This window comes from Tamandua tetradactyla, chromosome 6, assembly GCF_023851605.1.
Source record: "Tamandua tetradactyla isolate mTamTet1 chromosome 6, mTamTet1.pri, whole genome shotgun sequence".
Classification (NCBI taxonomy): domain Eukaryota; kingdom Metazoa; phylum Chordata; class Mammalia; order Pilosa; family Myrmecophagidae; genus Tamandua; species Tamandua tetradactyla.
Window position 1 is genome coordinate 1,686,319 of NC_135332.1, and position 25,635 is coordinate 1,711,953.

The 25,635-nt window shown below is 51.3% G+C and overlaps 1 protein-coding gene across 1 annotated transcript; it reads left to right on the forward strand.

Moving 5' to 3' along the window:
* The first annotated feature begins 10 nt into the window (after positions 1-10).
* Positions 11-22,002, forward strand: GID4 (GID complex subunit 4 homolog). Its single transcript, XM_077163405.1, has 6 exons — positions 11-276; positions 5,340-5,399; positions 12,518-12,625; positions 15,246-15,347; positions 16,752-16,882; positions 18,970-22,002. Exons 1-6 carry the CDS (start codon positions 88-90, stop codon positions 19,031-19,033), a joined length of 654 nt encoding a protein of 217 aa, XP_077019520.1. The 5' UTR covers positions 11-87; the 3' UTR covers positions 19,034-22,002.
* Positions 22,003-25,635: the final 3,633 nt, after the last annotated feature.

Below are 25,635 nucleotides of genomic sequence, written 5' to 3' on the forward strand. Positions count from 1 at the left end.
CGCCCTCCCCGCCGCGCTCCTCGGCTCCCGCGCGGCGGCGGCCGTTCCTCTCCCCTCCCCCCAGCCCTGGCTCCCGGGGACCCCGCGATGCCGGTCCGCACCGAGTGCCCCCCGCCGGCCGGTGCCGCGGCCGCCTCGGCGGCCTCGCTTATCCCGCCGCCGCCCATCAACACGCAGCAGCCTGGCGTGGCCACCAGCCTGCTCTACAGCGGCTCCAAGTTCCGCGGCCACCAGAAGAGCAAGGGGAACTCGTACGACGTGGAGGTGGTGCTGCAGGTGAGCGCCGGGCCGGCTGGCCGGGCCCGAGGGCCTCCTCGCGGCGTTCACGGGCCGGAGCCGGGCCCCGGGGCCTCGAGCCCGCGGCCGCCGACCAGGCCGGGCCGCCGGGGCCTGCTGCACCCGCCGCAGCTCACCCGGGACCGGCCCCGCTGGCGCCTCAAACTCCGCGAGCCGCGGCCCGACCTGTCCCCGCGGGCCCGGGGCTTCCGCGACCGGCTCCCGGCACTCCCTGAGCCTTCCGCCGGACCTGGCTCCCCGGCACCCGACCCCCACGGGATCCGGAGCCCCCCCATGACTGCCCCACTCCGGCCTGGCCGCTCCTTCTTCTTGACTTGTCTCCTCTGGAGTAGCCCCTGCCCATCCCTCTCGGGGGTCCCCCCACAGGCTAGGCCCATGCCAGATTCTCCCAGACTTGAAACAGGCCCCCCTTCTCAGTCCCAGGGATCCCCCAAGATCAGGGCAGCCCCCCCTCGAAAAAGTGTGGTCAGCCCTCCTACCTGGGAGTCCCTTCATTCCGTTAGCTCCCAGGAGTCCCCACCCACAGCTGAGTCCCCAGACCGTGCCCCCCTCCCCTCAAGACCAGCCCCTCGCACCCTGGGAGCCGCCCAGTGGGGCTCCTCACAGCCTGTTAGCATCTTGCCTCTTGCGTCCCCCGCGGTACCACCCACAGTTCCAGCCTCTGCATGCTCCCAGCACCCGGCTCCTCGCAGCTGCCCCCACCCCCAGGCCTCCTGTCCTAGGGTTCGCCCACTCCCTGCCCCCCCTGCTCTGGCTACTTCCAGTGTCCCAGGGCTCTCCCCCCAGACCTCCCCACCCCATACCTTCATCTTCCTCATTCCTTGCTCCAGGGAGCCCTCTTTTCTGTGTTCTTAACTTTTATCTGCACCGGCACAGGGCTTCCTCCTAGTCTCTGATACCCGCGGGCTGGGAAATCCAACTCACCCAGTTCTGTGTCTCACATGGATATTTCCTTTCTGTGTCCATCCACCTCCCCCTACCTGACCTGGATCTCGAGTACCTGCTGCCAGGCCGGACCAGGCTTTGGGGCTACAATGCCACCTGCCCTGGCCCGTCCAGCACCTCTCCCCTCCCACACAAGCGGTAGCACACATGACATTTTTCCCCAGCCCAAGGAGGTTGGTGGTGTGAATACCCCTTTTTATCTTTCCTCCCCACAAAACCATTTTTCCTCCATGCCTGCTCCTGCCTACCTTGAAACCCACTTTTCTCCCTCCCTCTGCCCCTTTTTCCTTAGCCAGACGCCCCACCTCCTAGGCTGTTCCCCCAAAGCCTCTCCAAACAGTGGTCCTCCCTGGAAATCCTACAGAGAGTTTCATAGTCCACGTGTGAAGCCTGACAGCTTCTGTGTGCAGGGAGAGAATAGAGGACGTGTCCCCTCCTTGCAGCCCTCCTCAGTCTTCTTTTATTTTAAATCCTAAACCGCTTCTCTTCTGAACAGACAGGTCTCCCAGCAAAGTCAGTGGGGGGACGTTTTTCTTCCTGCTAACTGTAGCTCTTTTATCACTTTCCATTTCACACTGTTCCATGGAAATAAGTAACTTTCTTCTCTTTTTTTTGGACCAGGAGGACTGCATCCTCATGTTAATTCTATCTTGGTCTGTAAACTCCAGGCTCTAACGTGAGCTGTGATCTCATTGTAATTGAGAAACTACTGGGCTGAGGTAGTTCAGTTCTTCAAAATGATATGTCTAATGCAGTGATTCCCCTTTGCTTTCGCTTGATATGTGAAATGTAGTGTGAAGGTGAGGGCTTTATCTTTTTGCAGCTAAACATGAAATCCTGGAAGTGAGATCCCTGTTTGGACCACATTTGGGATGAGCTTGAATTTGTGTGCTTTTTTAATTGGATGGTTTCCAGTGCTGTAGGGACAACCAGTGGGGTAGGTAGCTAAGTGTCAGAGGAGGGTCTGCCCGGCAGCCTGCAGGAACTGCTCTCGTCTGTCGTTAATGTATAATATTCCTGAACTCACGTCAAGTGCCAAGTTTCCCTTGAGCCAAGTTGAAGGTGTGACTGAGCTGCTGAGTTTGTAGAATCTGATGTTTGGAGAAACTTCTGCACTGCTGATAGGTCTCAGGACAGCCCAGAGGAAAAGCCTGGCCAAGTGCTAGAAGCCGCATGAGTGGGGTGGCTGATGGGGGCGGAGAGACAGTCATGCCAAGGAATGCCGCCCTCCATCCGGCTTCAGCGGCTGCTTGGTCACCCCAGGGACTCATCAGCGGCACGGGAATTGCTCCATCATCTGGTTTTTCAGCCAGGACTAGTTTCTTCGACTCAGCCTTCTTAGACTACTTCTGCCTTTTGTAAGGCAGCCACTTTCTTTCCCTTCCTTTCTTCCTTCTTTTCTTCCTTTTCACAGCTTTATTGAGATAGAATCCACATACCATACAATCCATCCATTTGAAGTGTACAATTCAGTGGTTTTAAGTATTTTCACCGAGTTGTGCAGCCATCACTGCAATCTAATTTTAGCACATTTTCATCATCCTGAAGGAAGCCTTATGCCCCTTAGCTTTCACCCCCCAACTCCAGCTACCACTAATCTACTTTTTGTATTTTAGATTCGCCTATTCAGGACATTTTTTAAAAGCAGAATTATACAATATGTGGTCTTTTATGACTGGCTTCTTTCACTTAGCATCAGTATTTGATTCCTTGGCCAAATGATAGCTGTTGTATGGCTGGACCTCAGTATTTGTCTCTTCATCAGAAATGGTCATTTGGGTTGCTCATTACAAACCATGCTGCTGTGAACATTCGTCTGGAAGCTTTTGGGTGGCCATGTGTTTCATTTCCCTTGGAATTGTTGGATCGAGTGGTAACTCTGCTTACCATCTTGAGGACTTACCAGGCCGTTTTCCCCAGTAGCTGCACTGTTTCCCATTCCCACCTGCAGTGCACGAGGGTTCCAGCTGCTCCACGTCGTCGCCACGACTTATTATCATCTCCCTTTTTGCTTAGAGCTGTCCTAAGGCATGTGAGGTGCAGGTCTCGTGGTGGTTTTGATCTGCATTTCCCTGATGCTCATGCCGAATGTCCTTTCAAGTGCTTGTTGGCGTACTTTCTCTTTTGAGATTCCAGTTGGAGTTCCTTAACCTTTGAGAGCTTCCAACTGGGGGTCTTTTTTTTTAATTGCTGTGACTCTTCCTGCTCTTCCAAAAAGCCGAGAGTAGATGTAGCCCCAGGTCACTGGGAAAGGAATATTAAAAAGAGCAGCTGTTGACCACAGCTGTGCAGCGAGACCTGCTTGCTCAACATTCACCTTGTTCTCTTTCCCGTTGAGATGCCATCCTGTCTTTGCATGTGGCATGTCTGACTTTACCGGCCATTGCCGAGGTCACTTTGGACAGAGAGGGAGAAATGCGTGGTTGAATCGAGGCCAAACTGAAATTCTGATTCTTGAGCATGTGATAATCCATGCAAAATGTTAGCCTCTTTACAGTTCAGTTTTTTGTCGTATTATCAAGCCTCCTTGTTACCTGATGCCCTTCCAGCTGCCGTGAAACCCCAAACTAGGTTGAGTTCAGTGAGGAGTGCGTACGTGAAATTGAGGGCCCCGGGTTGGAGCTGTGCGTCCTTGAATAGAGTTCTTGCCTGAACGTCCTTGGATAGAGTTCTTGGTGTAGATCAGCTGCTTCAGGTGACATCCAGTGCCCAGGTCAGCGTAGGAGGACGCTTACTGTTTGGCACATGGAACGCCTTCACCAGCACCAAACTGGGGGGGCACTTGAGCTCCATTGAAGCTGGTTTGCTTCAGTGCTAATGTCATCTGGCTAAATTCACCAGGGTTGGTAAAGGGGGGGGGGGGCGCCTAAGGATTTGATTTATGGTATAATTGAAAGTAGTTGGATCCCAAATCTGATAAATGCCATAAAACTTTGTTAGCTTTCTGGAAACAAGTTCTCAGCTCATGTAAAAATCTCTGCTACATACCTTTGGATTTTGGTTTGCTTGGTATTGTGATCTTTAGCTTTGTCGGTTAATCTAATTGCCATGAAATCTCAAAATCTACCTATTTGGGGTGAATTTGTGTAGTTGTAGGGTAAGATGTGCTAGTCAATATGCCCATTTGAAGATAGTTCAAAGAGTAAGCAAATGTATCATCTCACATTAGGAGAAGTTCCAAGGCAGCGTGAGTCCAGGCTGGGTGATTCCTGGCCCGTTGGGCCTGTCGCCCGTCCCGGTGCCACCTTCCTTGGCCCCTCCCGGACCCGTCCCCTCAGGGTCCATACACCTTCCAGAGGAAGGCACCTTAAGCCAAAAACACCCAGGAGACTTGCCCATCAGACGGACTGGGTCTCTTAGAGGGGAGTGTGAGCATGTGTCAGGCCGAGGTCCGTCCGAATGTGCAGGGCTTGTAGGGGCAGGGCAGGTGCAAGGACAAAATTGGTCATCAAGAAGGCCTCCGGCAGCATCTCTGCAACCACTGAGACTGCTGCACCTTAATTTCTATCATGCCTGTTGCTTCTATTTATTTCAGGCTTCTGATTTTGTCAAGAAATAAGAAAGAAGTGTGCATGTCTGAAACGAGCAGTGGGTACTCACAGTCCAGTCAGATCTTTGGTTGGTAGTTGAGGATGTAATTGATATTTATACCACATGAGTCTTCATAAGATGCTTTTCCTGAATATTCTGCTCATTTCTTAAAGAAGTAATGCATGACGGTACTTAGTGTAAATAACCGGGAGAGTTGACCTCCTAGACCAGCAGTGAGCAGCACAGAAACGGAAATAGGCTGGCACGCCCAGGCCAGGGAGAGCCTTGTGTTGGGGGCGGTACAGAAAATGAGAGTGGAGGAGCTCACTTGAGCCTCAAGATGTTTAGCTGAAGCAAGTTGAGAGGGCCCTGGGATAAGCTGCTTCATGCGAGGACCCGAGTGGCTTATGGAGGTGGGTGTGCCCACGACCCCAGCGCCCCTCCCCCAGCTGGGCTTTGCGGGCTCATCTGCCTGTCGGACGCGAATGGACCTCCAAAGAAGTCCTCCCCACCCGTCCCCTCAAGGCCCACCCGCTTGTAACAGGATCGTTGTCCTTTCTTTCCAGCATGTGGACATGGAAAACTCTTACCTTTGCGGCTACCTGAAGATCAAAGGCCTCACTGAGGTAAGCGTCTGCACCCGTGAGCCTGAGAGCCGCGGCTGTCACAGGGTCCTAGGAGTGAGGGCAGAGGGCAGAGGAGAGGCTCAGCCCCCGGAGACCTGCTGGGAACGCTCGTCCCTAAGCAGTTGTGGAAAGGTGGACACATTTGTCGTTTTAATGTGTCCTGTGGGGTATATATACACATTCCCAAATCTTTGCAAGAAAAGTTTAAAAATAAGTCACATCAAGTCCAACTCTGTTAATTTTGTTTTCCATCCTTTTGGGGGAAAGAGCATGTAGAAGCGTTTTCATCATAATTTTAGTATCAGAGACAAGCCTCAATCATTCAAAAACTGAGGTTTTGCAAGTTCTTTAAACCCCATACATTGAAACTGACAAGCTTCCAACAGAAGCTGCTTCTCAAGTAAATACAAAGTGCTTTCCTTTTCTTTGAATCAACTTTTATTGAGTGTGTGTCCATTTTGTGTGTCTTGAGTCAACTTTTTAAAACTTAGAAATCTTGGAAATTTAGAAAGCAAGAAAGAGCATCCTTTGTTTTCCCAGCAGTGAGTAAACAGGAAGAGTAAGGAGGTGCCGAAACTGGTGGCCTGGCCCGCTGGCCTCTGGTCAGTTCTCATTGTCTTGATAGTCCAGCAGGATCTGGAAGTGCTGTGCAGAGCAGGGACCAGGGCATGGGATGAGAGCCCCGGCCAACCCTCCCTGGCCCCATGACTTTATTTCCCTAAATTTCAGTTTCCTTATCGTACAATGAGAATAAAAATGCCTGCTCCATCTGCTCGGAGACATGTCTTGGGGTCAGGGGGCATTGGAAGAGGCTGGGGCAGACTCATTGGGACGCAGCACGGGACGCTCCCAGGGCACTGCTGTCCTTGGCCTGGCAGCAGCTGTGTCACTCCACAATTGTTCCTGGTTCTCCCACTTTTCTATCAGAAGTTTGAAGATTTCCTGTGCAACTTGTTGTTGAAACAGAAAGGTGTCTCTTGGGCTTTGTAAGCAGCTGGCTCTTCCCCACTTCTAGAAATATAGCCAGTTAAAGGAGAGTAAAAAGAAGAGCAAAATAAAGGATTCTAACTTTTGAATTTATGGTGGAAGAAAGCATGTAGTAAAACAGAAAATACTGTATTACTAGGTAGCCAGATGTGTTTCTTACAGGGTGGAGTGCCAGCATTTCAACTTCATAAGGAAACCAACCCAGTGTGTAATGCCGAATGTCAGCGCTGACTCCAGAACCGTCGCTTGGGTTACGGGAAGCTGCAGTGACATGATCAGTGGCATAAAGCTCCTAAAACATAGAGCTAATGGCTGTGAGCTCCAGTTAGGGATCAAATAACCTCTAGACAGGGGAGCACGTCCCTTGAGGAGGGGGTAGCCAGGAGGAGCTTAGGGCACTTAAAACTCCTGGAGACTGTTCACCATTTAATGTCTGCAGGGAGTCTACGCAGGTGCCGCAGTAGTAGAGCCCACCCAGGCTCAGCCGCGTCACTGAAGCGGCACTCAGAGGTATCCCTCCCGAGAGGGTCATACAGTCCTGCCCAGGCCTCAGGACTCATAGAGTTCTCCTCTTCTAACAACTGTTTTTAAAAGCAGTTATTCACATATCCTTCACATACCATATAATTCATCCATTCACTTTAGTGTACAGTTCATTGGCTTTTTGTATGTTCACAGGGCTGTGCAGCCATTTAATAATTTTTTAAAATTATAAATCCAATAGAAGGTTACTGTAGATAATTAGTAAAATGCAGAAAAGTAACAATTATTTGAATGAATATTATACCTGTATTTTCCATTTTTATTTATTTTCTCAGTTATAATTGTTAAACTATCAAATACGTCATTTATTTTAATTAAACCAAATGGTGTGAACTTTGGTGGTAGTAGTTTTCAACTTCTCTTGTATACAGTGTGGCAAAACTATCAGAGGTAATTCGCCTCTTAGTGACCGCACGTTCACAAACAAGCCCAGCTTTACGGTCTGTGTCTCCCCGCCCCGGGGAGAAGGGTGTTCGGTCGTATTCTCCCTGCAGTGCTGAAGGAGCCAGCGACCTGTGGGCTGCAGGGCCCAGGAGCCCAGTGGTGGCGAGTCATGGTCAGATCCTCTACCCTTCGTGGGGCGGGTCTGGGTACTCTAGCTGGGGGTGCACTGGACTTGCTCTGAACCAGGAGATGGCGCGTTGCTGACCCAAGTCCCAGCACAGCAAAATACAGTACACTTTCCAGAAGTGCTCACTGACTTACCGGACAACTGAATTTTTTTTTTAATTGTGAAAAATGGCATATATACAAAAAAGCAATGAATTTCAAAGCACACCACAACAGTTAGTTGTAGAACAGATTTCAGAGTTTGGTACGGGTTACAATTCCACAATTTTAGGTTTTTCCTTCTAGCTGCTCCAAGACCTGGAGACTAAAAGAAATATCAGTATAATGACTCAGCACTCATACTCTTTTGTTATACCCTATCTTCTCTGTTATAGCTCCACCTTTGCCTTTGATTCTTCTCCCTATCTTTAGGGGTATTTAGGCTGTGCCCATTCTAATTTTTTCCTGTTGAAAAGAGCAGTCGATACGGGATCAGGGGTGGAACTGGCTGGTGTTCTGGAGAGGCCAGGCCCTCTGCGCTTCAGGACTCACCTGGCCTGGGAACCACCTGGAGGTTTTAGGCTTCTGGAAAGTCACCCTAGAGCATGGAACCTTCGTGGAATCTTAGGTAGGGTCCTAGGTGCTCTCCAGGGTTGATAGGAGTGGCCCTGGTTGGGGGTTGGCAAACCATGATAATGTCGCATTATCTAGCTGAAGCTTGCGTAAGAGCAGCCTCCAGAGCAACCTCTTGATGCTGTTTGAACGCTCTCTGCCACTGATGATGCCTTATTTGTTACAATTCTTTTCCCCCTTTTGGTCAGGAAGGTACCGCCAATTCCAGGTTGCCAGGGCCAGGCCCATCCCTGAAAGTCACACCCCATGCGGCCCAGGAGACCCGCACCCCTGGATGTCACATCCCACATAGGAGGAGGGCAGTGATTTCACTTGCAGAGAAAGAGATGGCCAACTGAATTTTAATTTCTCAGAAGGCAAGTCTGCAGGAAAAGCCCAGGACACCTATTACCAGACAGATTATGGTGAGCCTGGAACCAGAGAGGGGAGTTGTTGGGTGGAGAATTTACGTGGCTGATGATGCCGGATCTGCACGAGGAGAAACGTACCTGCAGTGGCAGCCTGGCCTGCGCTCTGCCTTTCCTATGACTTGTTTTTCTGAAGTCCTTCCTTGCGTTCAACATGCTTTCTCTCTAGCTCTGTAAATACAGATTTGGCCATGATCAAGTGCTTGAATTTCTAGTATCTGCCCTGAAAAGTATTTTATTTTTGGTAACTCATGTACATATTCAATCCCCTTCATTAGATAATTTATTTTTTTAACTCTCAAAGTTTGGGGACGGGGTTCTTAGCATTGCCCTGAGGTGTTGCTTAAAGTTTTGCTTTTTTTTCAACTTCTAGTATCTTATTTTTTCCTAAAACCTAGATGCAGTTACCTCTCAAATTTACTCAGTATTGATGTAACTATGCAAAATTAGAATTTTATGTGCAACATGTGGGCTTTATTACAGCACTTGGCGTTCTTATAAGGTAGCTCATAAACATTACAAGTTACTCTGTTTTTCTTTCCTAACCCAGCATTGAAACCAACTAACCACTCCCCTACGCTTTCGTTAAGTACTTAAATCAACTTAAGGGGTGATTCCTCCCTTTAACCACGGGGGAAAGAAAAACACCTCAGCTACTGCCCTATAAAAATATGGTTAATCTGAAACTATCAGATTCTTATCAAATTTCAGCAGATGAAACACCAAAAATACAGATTACAGGCAATGTAAGCCTTTTGCCTAAGCAAGAAAGAGTTGACCTTTCAAAAGAAGACACAGGTTTATTAAACTTTGTTTTAATGGGTCTCAATATCCAGTGACAGATTTTTGGTCAAGTTGTTTCCATTTAAAAAGTACTGATTTTGAAACTACTGACTTGCCACACAAAAGAAAGAAAATGGTCCACAGAACATTCCTTCCCTCTTAAAAGTTTTAGGGTGCATTGTTTTTAACCATCGTTTTACTAGTAAAAGTAAATGGCCAGTTGAGAGCAGCAGTCCTGAGACCACTTTCCACCACTTGGGTGGGGCGGCAGGTGTGATCGAGGAGGTCCACGGAGCCTCCGGGCTCTCAGGCAGGCATGGCAACGTGGCCAGCTCCAGCAGCCTTCTTGTCCACTGCCTGGCTCATCTCACAGCAGCACAACCCAGAGAAAAGCTGCCCACACACATGGGCATGTCGGGAATCATGTCAATGATGGCAGTATCACCGGATTTCAGGACCGTGGGGCTGGCTTCCAGCTTCTCACCAGATCAGCAGTCAGTCTTCTTCATACAGGCAGCATGAGCTGGGTGACTTTCCCACCCTGCAGCCCAGCCAGCCCTGACGTGGCCATGATGGTACTGAAAATTCACCCAAACAGTGGGACCAGCTGCTTCCATTGGGTCATTTTTGCTGTCACCAGCCATGTGGCCATGATGAATCTTCTACAGACGTGCTCTTGGCACTGAAGGCTATGCTGCCTCCCGGGGGAGCTTCACTCCTGGTCCAGAGTGCACTCGGACAGCCTAGGCTGCAGGTGTGAATTGACTGCCACACCCGGCCTGAGAGCATTGGTCTGCACGCAGCCCCCAGGACCATGCTGGGACACCAGTTTTGTAGACATGCTGGAGGGATAGGTGCAGGGGCTTGCCCGCTGGGTGAGGAGGTGGCAGGCTGTGATCCAGAGCTTTAAGCTTCATGGTTCCGCTGGCACCACTGCCCCTTCAGGTGACTTTCCATCCCTTGAACCAAACACCTAGCTCCACATGTCTCCATTCCACCCAGAAATCGGCACAGATGCTACAGTGCCAGGGTTGTAGCCAGTTTCTTAAAGTAGGTGCCGACTTCTTAACAATTTCCTCGCCTGTCTCCTGGCCATTGGGTAGCCCAGTGGATCCCATTTTATGAGCCCAGCAGTCAGTTGTTGCACACCCTGTGTGTAAGCCAGAAGGGCACGCTCACTGGTCTGCCTTTTCTTGGAGAAACCAGCTTCTGATTCCCCGACAGTGGCAGCCGCAGTCAAGACGGCATGGTCAGCCTGAGATGTGCAGGGACAGTGTTTGTTACAAAGGGCCAGGGGCGCTGATGATAACCGTGTAATAGCCACTGGTCTCAGGTTTCCCCAGGGAGCCCTCAGTGCGACACCACGCTCAAAGGACCCCTGTCCCACCTCTGCAGCCACCGCCTTGTTTTTTCAACAGTTCTTTTGTCAGTTCCACCACATTTGTAGATCAAGTGTCCAGAAGTGGGGAACTTGCCTGAATCTATGTGTCCAGTGAGGACAGGAGTCATTTCCTTTCCCATTTGGGCTTAAAATTAGCAATGACTTTCGCCACACCTGTATCCTGGCAGCACACCCATTGGCAAAGACACAGTTAAAGGGTTTTGAGAGAATCAGTGTCCGAAAGCATTCATGACACAAACTGGTGACTTAGACCTTAAGAATTTTAGTCATATTGTAAGAGGACTACTTCCTTTTGTTGAAATCTGAAAAAATATTAAAGCTCAAAACTCATTAATATTGTATCTTTTCATTTAAAGTCTCCATTCATTGATTCTGACTTAAGAAAACCGCGGCAAGAAGCTGTTTCCGGCGTCTCAGGATCCTCACGTGTCTCTGTTGCCCTCTTGTTCTGCCTCCCATTCGAGATCCGCTGTGCTGATTCACAGAGAACTTCTTCCCTTCATTAGCCTTTCCTAAGATACTTCCTAGTAAAATTTAGTTTATTTAGTTTATACCTTCAAAGTCAGGTTTCTCCTTTAGTTTTTTTATTCTGTATACATACACAGAGTGTGTGTAGAATATGGATATGATACCCAGCATCAGTGTTAAAGTGAGTTGTGGGTTTTTTGCGTTACTTTTACGGTATTTTAAAGTTCACCGTTCAGAAAACAAACCCCAGTGATTTCTTCCTGAGGTCGGCCTTCTCTTGAAGGCACACGGGGAGACGGCCGGGCTGGGGGCAGCCCCTGGGCCGGCAGCTTGCAGGGTCAGCTTGCCTGGGGAGGTGGGGCAGAGCCGCCAGCACGAGCGTGTTCAGCGTGGGCAGAAAAGGGGGCTTACACAGATTCTGAAGGAGGAAGCGGGGTCCCTGCTGCTGGGGCCAGCAGCTGCCATCCCTAGCTTTGTGAGCCCAGTGACTCATGTCCTGAGACAACCCAGGCAAGTTCCCCACTTCAGGACTCGGCATGGCGATGTGTGGGATTGACTGGTGTTTACAGGTGCGGAGAAGAGCTAGACTTTTTACAGTGTTAGCTTTTTCTGCCATGGTTTTTCCCTAACTCTTTGATGCCTCCTTATTAACAAGCAGGTGAGCAGATGGCAAATAAACAGGAAGCTTCTACACAGTCAGTTAATGGGACACCTTGTGTTGTTTTCTTAAACAATTTTTATAGTTGTGACTTTACATTGCAGACATGATTCATGTATATTTACCCTAGCATACATTGTTCTTAGTAAGTGAGAAGGCAGATGCTGTATATCCCCAGTGTTTCAAGGTATTCTACAAAAAATCCACTTGGAAACATAAAGAACTGGCTCGAAAGGGACAAACTGCTGAAGCAGTTTGAGAACCAGTGGGTCAGTGTGTGGGTCAGGGAAGCTTAGCTGCAAACATTTTGCATTAGGTCCTCTTTGGTCCTGTCCCTTGGACCATCTGTTTTGAATACTAGAATATTCAGAATCTTCTTGTGATTGGAAATGTCCACATTCTTTTCTGAGAGGCCAAAGATAGCACATGACGTCAGAGAGGTGGCCTCTGCTTTTGACCAAGCACAGGAGACCTTCCACCCCATGGGCAGCTGAGATTCCCGTTCAGTTCCCCAGCCTGTTGGCAGAGTGTGGGGTTAGCGGTTAACACTAACTTGGATTGTTGGTTAGCGCTGTGATGGGTTTTGTCAGAGTACTGGAAAGGAAGTAAAGCAAAGTTGTTTCTCCCTTTATAAGGTTAGCGGCTCTTGTTTAAACATCTTGTTTTGATTTCTTGGCTTATACCATAGGAGTATCCAACGCTTACAACCTTCTTTGAAGGAGAAATAATCAGCAAAAAACACCCTTTCTTAACCCGAAAATGGGATGCAGACGAAGACGTTGATCGGAAACACTGGGTGAGTAAATGTTTGGTCTGCACTGGGTCCTTCCGGGACCGCTGGAGGACTGAGAGAGTGCCCGGAGTTGTCCAGGCTCTGCAGCTGCGTGGAGACTTAGTCCCGCACAAGCCTCTGTTGTCCTGCCATCCTAAATGAAAAGAGCTTAGATGCCAACTGAGACGCTTCTTTACGTAGGAAATGGTCACTTCATGATCGCAGTCCCCAGACTTCCATCCCAGTTTTTTTTACCAATCAAAATCTTAACAGTATCCCCCTGTTCTTTCCACCTGTTGTCCCCTGTTCCTTTCTACTCCCTTCTACTTGAGGAAGGCCCTGTGAACACACAATGATGGCCTCTGGGGCTGGCTTGGGAAGGAGATGCCGACCTGGAGACCTGCCCCTGCCATGGGTTGTTGTGGGGGCAAGCGGCCCTGCCCCTTGGGCCCTGCTCCTGAAAGGTGCAATCCGCTCTTAGCCTAAGGGCCGTCAGGACAGGACTCTGAGGACTCCACGCCCTTGTTTTGTTTGTCACCTGTAATGAACAAGGCGACTTAGAAGTTTTTTCAGTGGTTCTTGCACTAGTCTTGGGTCTTCAAAACCTGTTTTGAGACCTCCCGTAATAGCCTTCTGGCTTCCTGGACTGTGGTGACGATGAGTTTGAACACTGAGCACGTCCAGTGTGCTCACCTCGTAGACCAGCTGGAAACAGTGGTGACAGTAGCGAAGATTCTGGAATCCCTCCCTCTTCGCATTGCCACGCACACCTGGCCATGCGCGTGCACTCCTGATTGTGGTGCAGCAGTGTCTGGAGAGAATCCCTGCTGCACACTCTCATCTGGTTAGCGTCAGTGCGGAGCAGCCACTCAGCTTGCTGGTGTTTCCACCTGGGCTGAAACAGGACCTTTCGTCCGTCAGAACCTGAGCTTCCACTGACCCTAAGTTGAAACAGGCATTTAAAAACATTATGGAAGTGACATGTTTTGTCTGTTATAGCAAACTGATGATAAAGTTAGACAGTCAAAACCTCACCTGAAGAAGACTGGGGTAACCGAGGGTCGGGGGGACCATGGGGGGGCTGCTGATGCCCACCACCCCACAGCAGGCCTAGGGGTTCCTGTGCCTCAGGGGCCTCCCCTGCCAGGCACTGGCTCCCCTGGTGTGTGTGTAGCCCGTGAGCTGGTGCCTTCCTCTCCTGGACAGCCCCTGGGTAGAGAGTTGCTCCTTGTAGTAAACCTAAGCCTGTCTCCCATTCAACTTTATTTTCCATTTCAAATCAGTCCTGCAGGAAACAAAGCCTTGCAGTCTGTCAGAACTCAGTTTTAGGTTAGGTCAGCTGCAAAGTGAATGCCTGGAAAACGACTCATTTCCCACTGGTTTCCAGGAGAAAAACCAAGAATATGTGGGGCTCTTGGCTTTGCTAGACTAGACTGAACTGTTTTGGCTGAAAGAGGGCCTGAAAAGGTCATCCTTGGCAGCAGCGTGCCAAGTGCAGCGGGGCGGGGCGGCCAGGCTGCAGGGTTTCCATTCTCCCAGCACTTCTCAGCCCGCCCCCAGGCACCCCACATCCCATGTGGGACTCCAGGGGCTCCACCCTCACCTCTGCTTGGGATTGTAAAGGCCTAAGAAACTTCACCTGTGGTAAGGTTCCCCACGGACACTGTAATCACCTCCATTCTGTGACACCCTCAGAATTGCTTGGGTTAAAGATGTTGGTATGACATAGATAAAATAGATTAGTATCTTTTTTTACTAGTACTTTTATAGTTCAGGATTTCATATATTTAATTTACTTAGAATGAAAATATCAATGACACATTTTATGACTATGTCCATATTCAACCTTTTATTTAAAATGTTTTCTTAAAAATTAATATATCCTTTAACTTTTTTGAAATATAGAAAAAAAACACCTAAAATGATAATACATAAATCTAGAACAGTTGTTAACTTTTACCTGAATCTCTTTCGTATATATGTACTATTTTTTTTAACAAAAAATGGGATCAAAAGATATTCGGTAGCCTACATTTTTCCTGTTTCGCTTAATAATGTATTGTCAAGATTTTAAGATACTGTTCTGTAATATCTATTTAGTAGTTGGCTAGTGTGTATAGGTACATTTTGGACATCTAAGTTGCCTTCAGTTTTTTAATCCAGCATTAGAGAAAATTTTCCAAAAGAGAAATCACTCCTAACTCCACTACCCTAACTTGACTATTTTAATCTCTTATTACATGTATACTTACCTTTACAAACTTAATCTGTCTTCTATTTCTAGTCCTCTTTTTAACTTAACCGTTTATTTATTACCTCCTGACCCTGGCTGGCCCACGTGCCCAGCGCCACCAAGGCCCCTGCTCTGTGCCTGGGCATCTGCTGTTGGTCTGCTGAGGTCTTCTAAGCCATCGTCGGCTTTTATGTGGTTTTGGTGAGGTGCTCTGAGCACGTGTCCCTGGAACCACGTGTGTCCCGAGTGAAGGCAGCAGCGTTCCCGTGGGCTTCTCGCTGGCCCCTGTTCCCGAGTGCGGCATGGCCCAGTGCCCCTGCTGGAGCCAGCCACCCCCAGGGGCCTGTCGGGGGAGGCCTGACACAGCTTCTCCCTCGAGGGCTGCCACCAGCCTCTTCTTTCTGCTTACAGGGCAAGTTTCTGGCTTTCTATCAATATGCAAAATCATTTAATTCTGATGACTTTGACTATGGCGAGCTGAAGAGTGGGGATTACGTCTTCATGCGGTGGAAGGTAAGGCCCCCAAGCCTGGGCTCTGCGAGTCTGCTTGGGCTGGCCCTGGCTTGCCACGTGCCTCTGCTCCGCAGAGGTGGGCCCCCTGGCTTGGATATGGAGTCTTGCACGTGTCTGTGGGGCGTTGGGTGGGCTTGGGGGAGCTGACTCCCTGCTGCTGATACCCAGAGGGCTTCTCCTTGGAAGGGGCTTTCGTGTCATACCTGACTCGCGCCTGGGAGGGGGAGGGCTGCCCCACTTCCTCCCTGTCCTTCTCCACCCGAGGATCCCCTCAGCCCTCCAGATGGGTCATCCCAGGTGTACGGTGGGCAAGGGGTGCAGGCCTCCCGGGCACTCAGTTTTCTGGTGTGCGGGCCTCCCCTACCACGTCCCTTCCTGCACTCGGCTCCTCAGCTCCTCAGCACTGGCCAGGTCAGGAAGTGGGATCTGGGTTTCCATCCGTTGGCCCTTGGTAAAGGCCATGTGGCTGGCTCCATGGTGGGCTTTTGGCTGAGAAGCTAATGTGCTCTGCTTTTTGGCGTGGTCGTTTCCGTGTCACCACACGGCCGAGTCGTGCGGCAGGTTTGCTCGTCGCTTTGAGAATGCACACAGCTCCACTGGGGTGACCACCTTGTAGGAAACGCGTTGTTTCATCTCGACGCCTTGCTGATCTGTACAGAGTTGATTCATTGAGAGTGGGCATTTCTGATCTTGGCTTTGCGTATCTGATGAATTGGATGGGGAGCATGGTTCTTTCAGTCCACATTCGCCAGGTACAGAGGAGATGGCAAGCCCTGCACCTCCAGGCTTGTACCTACTGGGAGACGCGCCAGTTAAATGGCCTGAGAAGGAAGAGCCTTGTAAAGTTCTCAAAGTAATTTTAATTCACTTTAATTTAAGAACCACACTCTCAGAGATTGAGGAAGGGAAAGGGGAGACTGTCTTGAGATTTAGGGGGAAAAAATGCAGAATGGAGTCGTTTTGTCTCCCAAGGGCTTCTCAAGGTCACTCATCCGTGGGCTTTTAGTTGCCCCCCCACGGCCCCTGGGACCTCCAGCTCGATCTCCCTGAGAGAGGACCTAGCCTTCCTCACAAGGTGCCCGCCCGAGGGTAGCCAACGGGGCCCAGCGTTGCCCTGCAGAGAGCACCGGGACGGCCCTGGACTTGATGTAGCGCCATTCCTGGCTGGAGCCGCACCTCCTGTCCCCAGGCCACTCTCTGTGACCCCTGAAATGTTGCTGCGTGGGCAAGCAGGCCGGCAGGCAGGCGGGTATTCCTTGTTGGATGTTTGAACCTGGAGAACCCCAGACACTTTCCCACTGTAGCCCCCGAGGCAGGTCAGCTGGGACCCCGGGACCCCGAGGCCGCCTGTGCCTGGCAGGGAGGCCCCAGCTGGCTGTCTGCTGAAGGCTCTCGTCTACGCAGGAGCAGTTCCTGGTCCCGGACCACACGATCAAAGACATCAGCGGTGCTTCCTTTGCGGGGTTCTACTACATCTGCTTCCAGAAGTCGGCAGCCTCCGTAGAGGGCTACTACTACCACAGGAGCTCGGAGTGGTGAGGACCCCCGCGGCCGAGGCAGGGGCGCACTGCACCCCAGAAGCATAGATGCCATGCCTTGTTTCAGTGGCCCCGTTGCTGATAACAAGGGCGCGTCCCCAGGCACAGAGCAGAGGAGGCGAGAAGGAAAGGAAGTACAGGGTAGGGAAAGGCACTGCTGAGCACTTCTAGGCCATCGTGTATTTTTCGTGATGTGTCCTCTGCCTTGCTGTATTTATTCCCCCCCAGTGTAGCCCATAACTGGAATGTAAGGCCACTCAGGGGTGGATGCGTGAGTTTTGCTGGTGGCAGCCAGGTTCATTTTTGTGGTCAGCTTCTTTAGACGTTGGTCCCTGGGGACTGAGGTGGGGGCCGTGGGCGTGGACCCCTGTCTGGGTGCCCTTGGGGGTGCACCCTCGTAGCCTGCCCAGTCTCCCTTGCCTCCTGGCCGCTGTTTTAACCCTTTCTCCACCTGGAGTGTGGACTGTGTCCTGCAGCGCCTGACTTCCTCCTTGGGCCTAGAAGCACGCCTGTTTCCTTTCACACTTTTCACACCTTGGTGAGTGGTGTGTCCTGCCATGGAATGACCCAGATTCCTCATGGGCAGCCGCAGATCGCAACCACCCGGGAAGTACAGTCCCTCAGTCGCCTTCATTAGACTGCCAGTGACCGCTCTGTTGTCAAAAGAGTTTTTAGTTCTTTCGCTTAAGATCTAGTTCACACACCGTGTACTTCACTCATTTAAAGTGTGCAACTCGGTGGTTATCGGTATATTGAAAGACTTGTATGACCATCATCACAGTTTTAGAACATTTTCATCACCCCAAAAAATGAACCCTGTACTCCTCAGCCATCGCCCCCTCCCCCCAGCCCAGTGAGCCCCTGGATCTTTCTTAGACTTGCCTGTTCTGGACATTTCATAGAAATGGATCAGGAGAACCATAGCTGTTGTTTGTGTCTGGCCTCTTTCACTCAGCATAGTGCTCTCAGTGTCATCCATATTGCAGCACGTCTCAGGACCCCATTCCTTTCTGGTGTTGGGTTATAGTCTCCTGTATGGATAGGCCACGCTTTATTTGTCCGTCCGTCTGTCGACAGACATGTCGGCTGGACGTCCCCACCTGTAGATATTGTGGGTAATGCTGTGCTGGACTTTGGTGCCCAGATAGCCACTTGCCCTCAGTCTCCTTTTGGGCCGAGGCCTCGGATCAGCGTGGCTGGGTCGGATGGCGGCTCCCGCAGCACCTGCACCATTGTGCTTTTCTGCCGGAGAGGCACAGGGCTCCCAGGCTCTCCACATCCTCGCCGCCGACACTTGCTGTGGCCTTTGGGTTCGGGCCCTCCTAGTGGGTCTGCGGTGGAGTCTCATGAGGCTCTGCTCTCCCGTTCCCTGATGGCTGCTGCGGAGCCCTTTCTTCATCCACGCTCGGTGTTTGGTCGCTTGTTTTACCTGTGTTCTTCCCCAGCACGCCCGTCCTGATCCTGCGTGCTACCGCAGCCACTCGGAGTCCCCGAGGTCCTCGCCCCACGCCCCTGCCGACCCTGCGGACCCCCTGCCTGCTGGGGGTGGGAGGAGGTGGGGGTGGGGAGCCGACGCCTCGACCAGCACTGCCCGGGTTTAGGAGCCACAGGAAAGACGGGCGTGGGAATGTGAGGACGAGTTTGAAAGAAGGTTCAGAGCCAACCGCACAGTGTTTTTGTCATGGTTTCTTTGGATACCGTGAGATTGGGACTCGCCTGTGTTGTCCTGAAGTTCCTAGGATTTTGCAGCCCAGTGTTGTGTATCAAGAGCCAGAATGCCTAGTGAAGGAGGGCAGAGTGGAGGCCAGGCCCACTCGGACCATGTTTTATAGAACACGGTCGCCTCTGGTTAGAGCAGAACACCTACAACCAGTTCACGTTATGCCTTGTTGAAGAGGGTTAAAAAAGAAAAGAAGTCCTTTCTACTAGGTTCAGTTTAAGAAACATAAGATAAATTTGCACTTGAGTTTGGTATGTGACTTGCCTAGTACGCTGGTCTGGGGCAGCCTTTTCTAACCTCTCGTGTTCTGTTTTCAGGGTGCATTTGATGACTGCTTCCGTTTTTGTCTTTTGCCCCATTGCAGGTATCAGTCCCTCAATCTAACTCATGTTCCTGAACACAGCGCACCCATATATGAATTTCGGTGACAGCGGTTCAGAACAGTAACCAAATAAAACTGAACTTGGCAAAAACAAACTTTGCCAAGAAAATTGTGTCCCTGCCGGAGCCAGGAGAAAGTATGTTCCTGTTTGTCCACGAGCAGACCCTCAACAGAAAGCATGAATGTTAACCCACAGAGCCCAAGCCACATGGCCGAGCAGCAGGGCAGGTGGGGCTGCTCGTTCTTCCTTCCTCTCTGTGGCAATTTGGTCTTACTCTGTTTTAAGCTACCTTAAACGCAGTTTTCTACCCTGCACAGCTAACATCTGTATCCCTGAAATGCCCACTCCTTCCTCCGTCCCAGCCTCCAGCTGCGAAGAATGTCAGCTCCCCAGACCCCTCCGCCTGGGTGCTCCATCCTCTCTGCTGCCCAGGCCCTGGCCCCCTCCCTCCCCGGTTGCTTTGTCTGGTAGCTCAAGGGAGGGCAAAGGCCAAGCCCAGCCGGGCCCCAGCGCTTGGTGCAGGGGGAGCGGCCAACCACGGAGCATCTGTTACCAGGACGCGTGGAGCTGGGGCCGAGGCGGCCCTGACGGCCTGGTCTGCCTCCATCTGGACCAGACGGTGGGGTCATTGCTGCCGAGCCGTCACGGTGACAGCGCCACACCGGGGGGGGGGGGGCCGTCAGCTTCCCTGGGCCTGCCAACGGGGTCACTCAGTTCAAGGCTTCCGGATCCCTGGCAGGAACGGAGTCCAGTCCTGCCTCCTCCGTGCGTTTGCTCCAAACTTTTGAACTTGAGGGCAATACTAAACTTAATAAAAATAAGAGTTTTTTTATTACAAAATTATTTTTATGGTCCCTTTAACAAGGGCCCTGAGGCAAATGCACAATTATTCAGAATTGCATTTTATCGTTTTCACATTGAAAACAGCAAATGTTGACTTCGTAATTTTTATATCTATATCTATATGTATATGTATATTTAATCAACCAGCAGTTTTGAAACTAGTCATCCTGGTACAAAAGTTTTGCAGCATTGCATAAATCACAGTGCTAAACATGAGAACTGTTTTTGGGGCCAGTTTAGCATTTGTACCTCCTCCTTTTGCTACTCAAAGCAGCAGTGCTGGGTGCGCCCTTCCCCACGGGGCAAGGAGCCCCTTTCTCCCAGGACAGCGGCTCTGGGCTGGGGAGGTGTGGGGAGGACGCAAGGCAGGAACCTGCCCAGAGGACTTGAGGCTCACGTGCCAAAGTGTGTGCGTGTGTGTGTGCTTTCTTGTTTGCTTTTGTTTTTGTTTTTTAATGTTAAAAAAGCTTCATAGGTTGGCGTCAGCAGTAGCCCACAGCACAGCAGAGCCGGGTGGGGATTGGCATTTTCTGGGGTTTGCAAGTCCTGTGCAGAGTTCCAGAGGGAACGCTTTAGAGCAGAAGCCATCACTCAGAGGGCTGCCTGGAAAGGCTCGTCAATGAGATGAGTGGAGGGAAAACTTCTATTCTTGTAAAAAATTACTTGACTGAGATTGAATGTCCCAGGAACCTTAAAGGAGAAGTATCTGCGAAGCTGTCAGTGGGCACTTGTGATGTCTGCATTTTGTAGGCCTAAGATTTTGTCCAGAGGTGTAGCCAGTCCATTTAGTAAGGTCAGGCCCTTGGAGCCCTAAAACTTTGCCCCTTTGTCTTAGGTGACAGAACGGTTTACATCCATTCCCAGAGATAGGTCAGAAAAGTTTTCTTGGTTTTAAAATGTAGAAGGCAGCAGACGCCGACTCTGCTGAGACGTAGGTAAGTTCCCGGCAAGCACAGCCGCGCGCCATCCTTCACAGCAAAGCTAGTGAGCGTTCCTTGAGGACAGAGGAGGTCACAGGGGTGCACTGGGTTCCTTCATGGCCTGCCCTCTCTCCAGCCCCATCGCTGCATGCCGGGAGAGGGCAGGCCCTGCTCAGAGCCTGTTGCCCTGGGGGCTTGGACACCTGACTTGGAGTGAGCAGGGAAGGACAGTTTGCAAAAAACTGCTGGGATGCAGTTAGCCAGAAGGGAATTAGCAAGGAGTGACAGGCCCCTTGGCCGACGCACCCTCTCTCTCCCTCCCTCAGCCAGGTGACAGCCGTGCCAGCTGTATTGGACAAAGTGAAGAAGGGCTCCTTGACTAGCTCTTTAGGAGACATCTGTGCAGAAGATTTGCTTAAAAATAGGCCCACTGAGTATCTGGAGGGGACAAGGATTTTTCCACCCCTCCCAGCAACTTCCACATGACCCATATCAGCTGCTCTCCTCTCTCGGAGAATGTACTTCTTCCAGCCAGTTCCCAAAGGAACTTTGGAGAATTGTCTCCATTTGTAGTTATTTTTACGCTTTTCTGAACCTCCTCAGTGGTTTACATGCCTCTGATCCTATGTGCAATATGTTGGGTTGACACTTGTCTCGTTGAGAAGTGAGTGCACATTGCAGGCTCCCTCCACAGCAGGCCAGCCTGACGGGGTGGGCCTGACAGCCTGCTGCCCCCGGCCCCCCCGCCCACACCCACCCCAGCCCCTCAGGCATCACAGGTGGCTCTGCTGCAGCCCCCCGTCTCTGAGCAATGCCTGACAGGAAGGAGAAAGAGGTCTGTGCTGGTGCTGTGGGCAGTGCCGGCGTCACAAACTCCAGGGGAGCAGAGGGGCTTCTCAGTGGCTTTTGCTTTCAGAAGCAGGGAATCGATATTCTCTCCAAGGCCTTGAATTGATTTTTTTTTCTCATAAAATAGTGTGATAAGCTAATTTTTAAAAAGAAATGCCATAAAGTATGTTGCATTGTGGTTTAAAATTACTAACAAGTTCTGGGAAAGAAAAATAAGATTTGATTTTGAATCTTATATGTTTTTAAAAATTAGATTTGAATGGGCACAAAGTATGACTATTTTGTTTCTTTATGGGAGGACATGTGGACAGGGTTTGAGGGCTTGGGACGGGAGACATATTTTGCAAAGCTATCAATGTCCAAATAATTTTTAAAAAAATAATAAAGGTATTTAAGCAGTGAGTTTGTCCTGTTTGTAAGTCAAAACGAAACCAACAACTGTGGGGACCCCCTGGCGTGGCCCGGGAATGGGCTGGTGTGCGCCCCCGGGTGCCTGCAGCCAGGCTCCCTCCTTTCTGCTGGGGAGGGCGTTAGCTGCTCAGGGTCTGTATGTTTCTTTACAAATGTGGGAGCTTTTTTTTTGCAGGATTTAGTTTTATTCAATGCACAAAAACCAAAAAAAAAAATAAAAGAGCAAGCGCAGCTCTGTTTTCACTGTCTGCTTCTCGGTCGGGCGGCGGGGTAGGGCGCGGTGGGCCCACGCAGGAGGGATTGCAAGGGCAGGTGCCCCAGGAGCCTCTGAGCCAGGCGTTGGCGCCAAGCCCCAGCCCTGACTCCTCTGCACCCATGACCAGCCCTCAGCCAGTTTACACTTGATTGTTTTGGGTTTTTTTTGTATTTACGTATTTAACCTTTAAACTTACAAGACAAAGTAACACCTTGCAGAAAATGCCAGCATACCCCCATCCCTCCAGATAGAGATCACCAATTTTAATATTTTGCCACATTTATCATATCTGTCTCTGTCCATTAATCAGCCTATTTTCTGAACACTTGAGGATAGGTTACATCGTATTTCTTGAACACAATACTGCCACGTGCATTTCCTAAGAACAGATGCTCCCTTTTGTAGCCAACCTAAGTGCAGTCCCCAAGTTCAAGAAACTCAGCACAGATACAAGGCTTACAGTTTATGTTCCAATTTTTTCATACGCTCCAAAAATTGCCCCCCAGGCCTTCTGCATTAGCAGATCCCGGCCAGGACCACGCACCACAGCCGGTAGTCATCCTCTCTCCAGTTTGTTCGCTTTAATTGTGGAAACAGCCATACCTCACACGCTTTCCCATCGCAGCCACCCCAGCTGCGGGACTAGGCTCGCTTACAGCATCGGTGCCCTCCCCACTCACTGTTAGAACACGCCCTGTGCCTGCACGCCCTAACTTCCCGGTCCTGCCCCCACCTGGTTCTTGTGGGTTTTGGTCCAGGTCTCCCTTCAGCTCTGGGCGTGTCTAGGGCTTTTGCTTTCGTCTTCATCTGGAATGTTCCACTTCTGATCCTGGCGGTTCCTGGGGCTTCCATCTTAGCCTGGGCTAGCACTTCTTGTTTCTCTGCACAGTTTGTAATTCGAAACTGTTGAAACCTCGAAATTTTGATATTTTAATGGGGTGTCACTGGAATTTAGACTATGGCACATGTTCTGACCCCTAAGCTTATATCCAGCTAGTGTGATGGCAGAGCTTCCCTTGAGTGCCAGGAGCTAGCAACAACAGAAAGACAAAACTCATTTTCCGTTCTTTGCAGACTGGCCCGTGTGCATGGTCTCCTTTAGGGCTTATTCCTACAACGAGTTTAGAGAAGAGCTCCGGGCCAAAGCACAGGGGCCTCCCTGAGCCTTTTTCCATGTGTCTTGTCTTGAGCAGTCATGTGGCTCCAGGAATTCCCCCGTCTACACCAAGACAAACACCCCTCTCTCCAGGAAACAGTGTCCCCCTGGTCCCGGCCATGGCACTGTGTCCTCCAGCCAGCACTCCTGCCTGCCGTCCCGCCGGGTTCTGTATGCCAGCTCGGTGAGCCTCCTCCCACCTGCTGGACACCTACAGGGTGGCACATCTCTCAGGCCCCCACTGGACAGACCGGGCAGGCGCAGGCTCCTGCAGACGCCTGAGGGTACCGGGTTCTCTCCCCACCAGGGACCAGAGGCCCCCACTGGGGTGAGGACGGGATAGGACTGCTTTTTAGTAGCTGTTTTCTTAATTTAGTGTTCACTGCAGTCCTTCAGCTTTTTTAGAGCTTTGGGAAAGATACTTCTGCCAGTTCTTGCTGGTAGGTCAAAGCTGCTGTGGGGGGCACTGCCCTGGAGTACCTCACTCCGCCTTCTTGATCAGGATTTACTCTTGATTTTGACGCATCACCTGGCCAGTGCCTGAGCAGGAAGCACCTATGAAGAGTGAGCAAGACACACATTTAATTTTTTTGTGGAAGTTTCTTAAATCTTGAAAAGGTTGACATTTTAAGCAGGTTGAAATGCTGAGGGAATGTACACCAGCGACATGCTGTGTTCTCTCACGCGGGCAGAGGCTCTTGCCGTGACGCTGTCAGCAGTAACGAGCTTTTCTCTCCCACACGGCGCGGTGGCATCTCCTTGGTTGCTCTGTGGCATGGACAGGGCCGTGGAGGACGGGGCTCTCGCCCCCAACCTGCCCTGTGGCACTGTGTGACCCCAGGGGCCTCAGCCAGCCTGCGCACCCAGAAGTGAAGCGTCAGCCCTACCTCTGTCACAGAGCCCTTGGGGGGTCGGTGGCACACTCCTGCAGCACTGGGCAGGTTCCAAGGATGCTGTGAAACACATGAAGGGGATATCTTCACTGATAGCAGTTCTACAGACATGCCCAAAAATATTTACCGAGCCTCTCTACCTGCAGTGCGCCCTTCTGTGTGTTAGGGATGAAGCAAAACAGACGGGAGAAAACCATGTGCTCCCTCCCCAGGAACTCAGGACTCCACCTAGAACAGGAACTGGCATTTCCTGACCCTCACAGCTAGGAAGACCCTCAGTTCACACATCCCCGACCTTCAGCCTTCCCTTTGCCCTCCACCCCAGCACAGGGCTCCTTCTCCACAGTTAAAGCTTCAGTCTCTGCTAGGTGAAATCTCTGTTACACTACCCGATTTTACACAGTGGACGATTATGCAGGGTTCAGTATAGTCACATCTTTTACACACTGGACTAAATTTAGCTTGTTCTAATTCATGAGAAAAAATGAATTTAGTAGGCGAAAAAAAGTATCAATGGCTGTCGACCGTGACAAATAAGTGAAAATCATTTTAGGGCTTGTTTCTCATACCTGCCGACCTGTCCGGACAAGGGCACGCCCATGTCAGGTGCGTGGCCATCACCCCCTGCCGAGTCGGCGTCCTGGAGTAATGCCGGGAGCCGCCGGAGACCCACGCGGGATGCGCAGGGCCCACTGGAGGAGGCCCCACGCCGGGAGACCCACGCGGGATGCGCAGGGCCCACCGGAGGCGGCCCCACGCCGGGAGACCCACGCGGGATGCGCAGGGCCCACCGGAGGCGGCCCCACGCCGGGAGACCCACGCAGGGCGCGCAGGGCCCACCGGAGGAGGCCCCACGCCGGGAGACCCACGCAGGATGCGCAGGGCCCACCGGAGGTGGCCCCACACCGGGAGACCCACGCAGGGCGCGCAGGGCCCACCGGAGGAGACCCCACGCCGGGAGACCCACGCAGGGCGCGCAGGGCCCACTGGAGGAGGCCCACGGATTCAGCCTGAAGATGCAGCACAGCCTCGGCAGTGTCCCCAATGCGGGTGTCAGCCGGCGGGCGGCTGGTGTCCACTGAATGTTCTCCTCCATGTGTTGCTTTCTTCCGACGACACCCCAAGACCTGGTGCGTGGAGCAAGACTCCCCAGGACAGCTGACTCCTGCACCCTCTGCTCTGGCAGCAGGAAGGCCTATCACTGGCGAGGTGGTATTGCTTTAAGCGCCTCCACCAAGCGCACGGCCCATCCCCAGTGTCTCCCGGCAGCTGACGTCAAGGGGGCCTCAGCTAGTGCCCGGGTGCAGCTTGTCACCTGT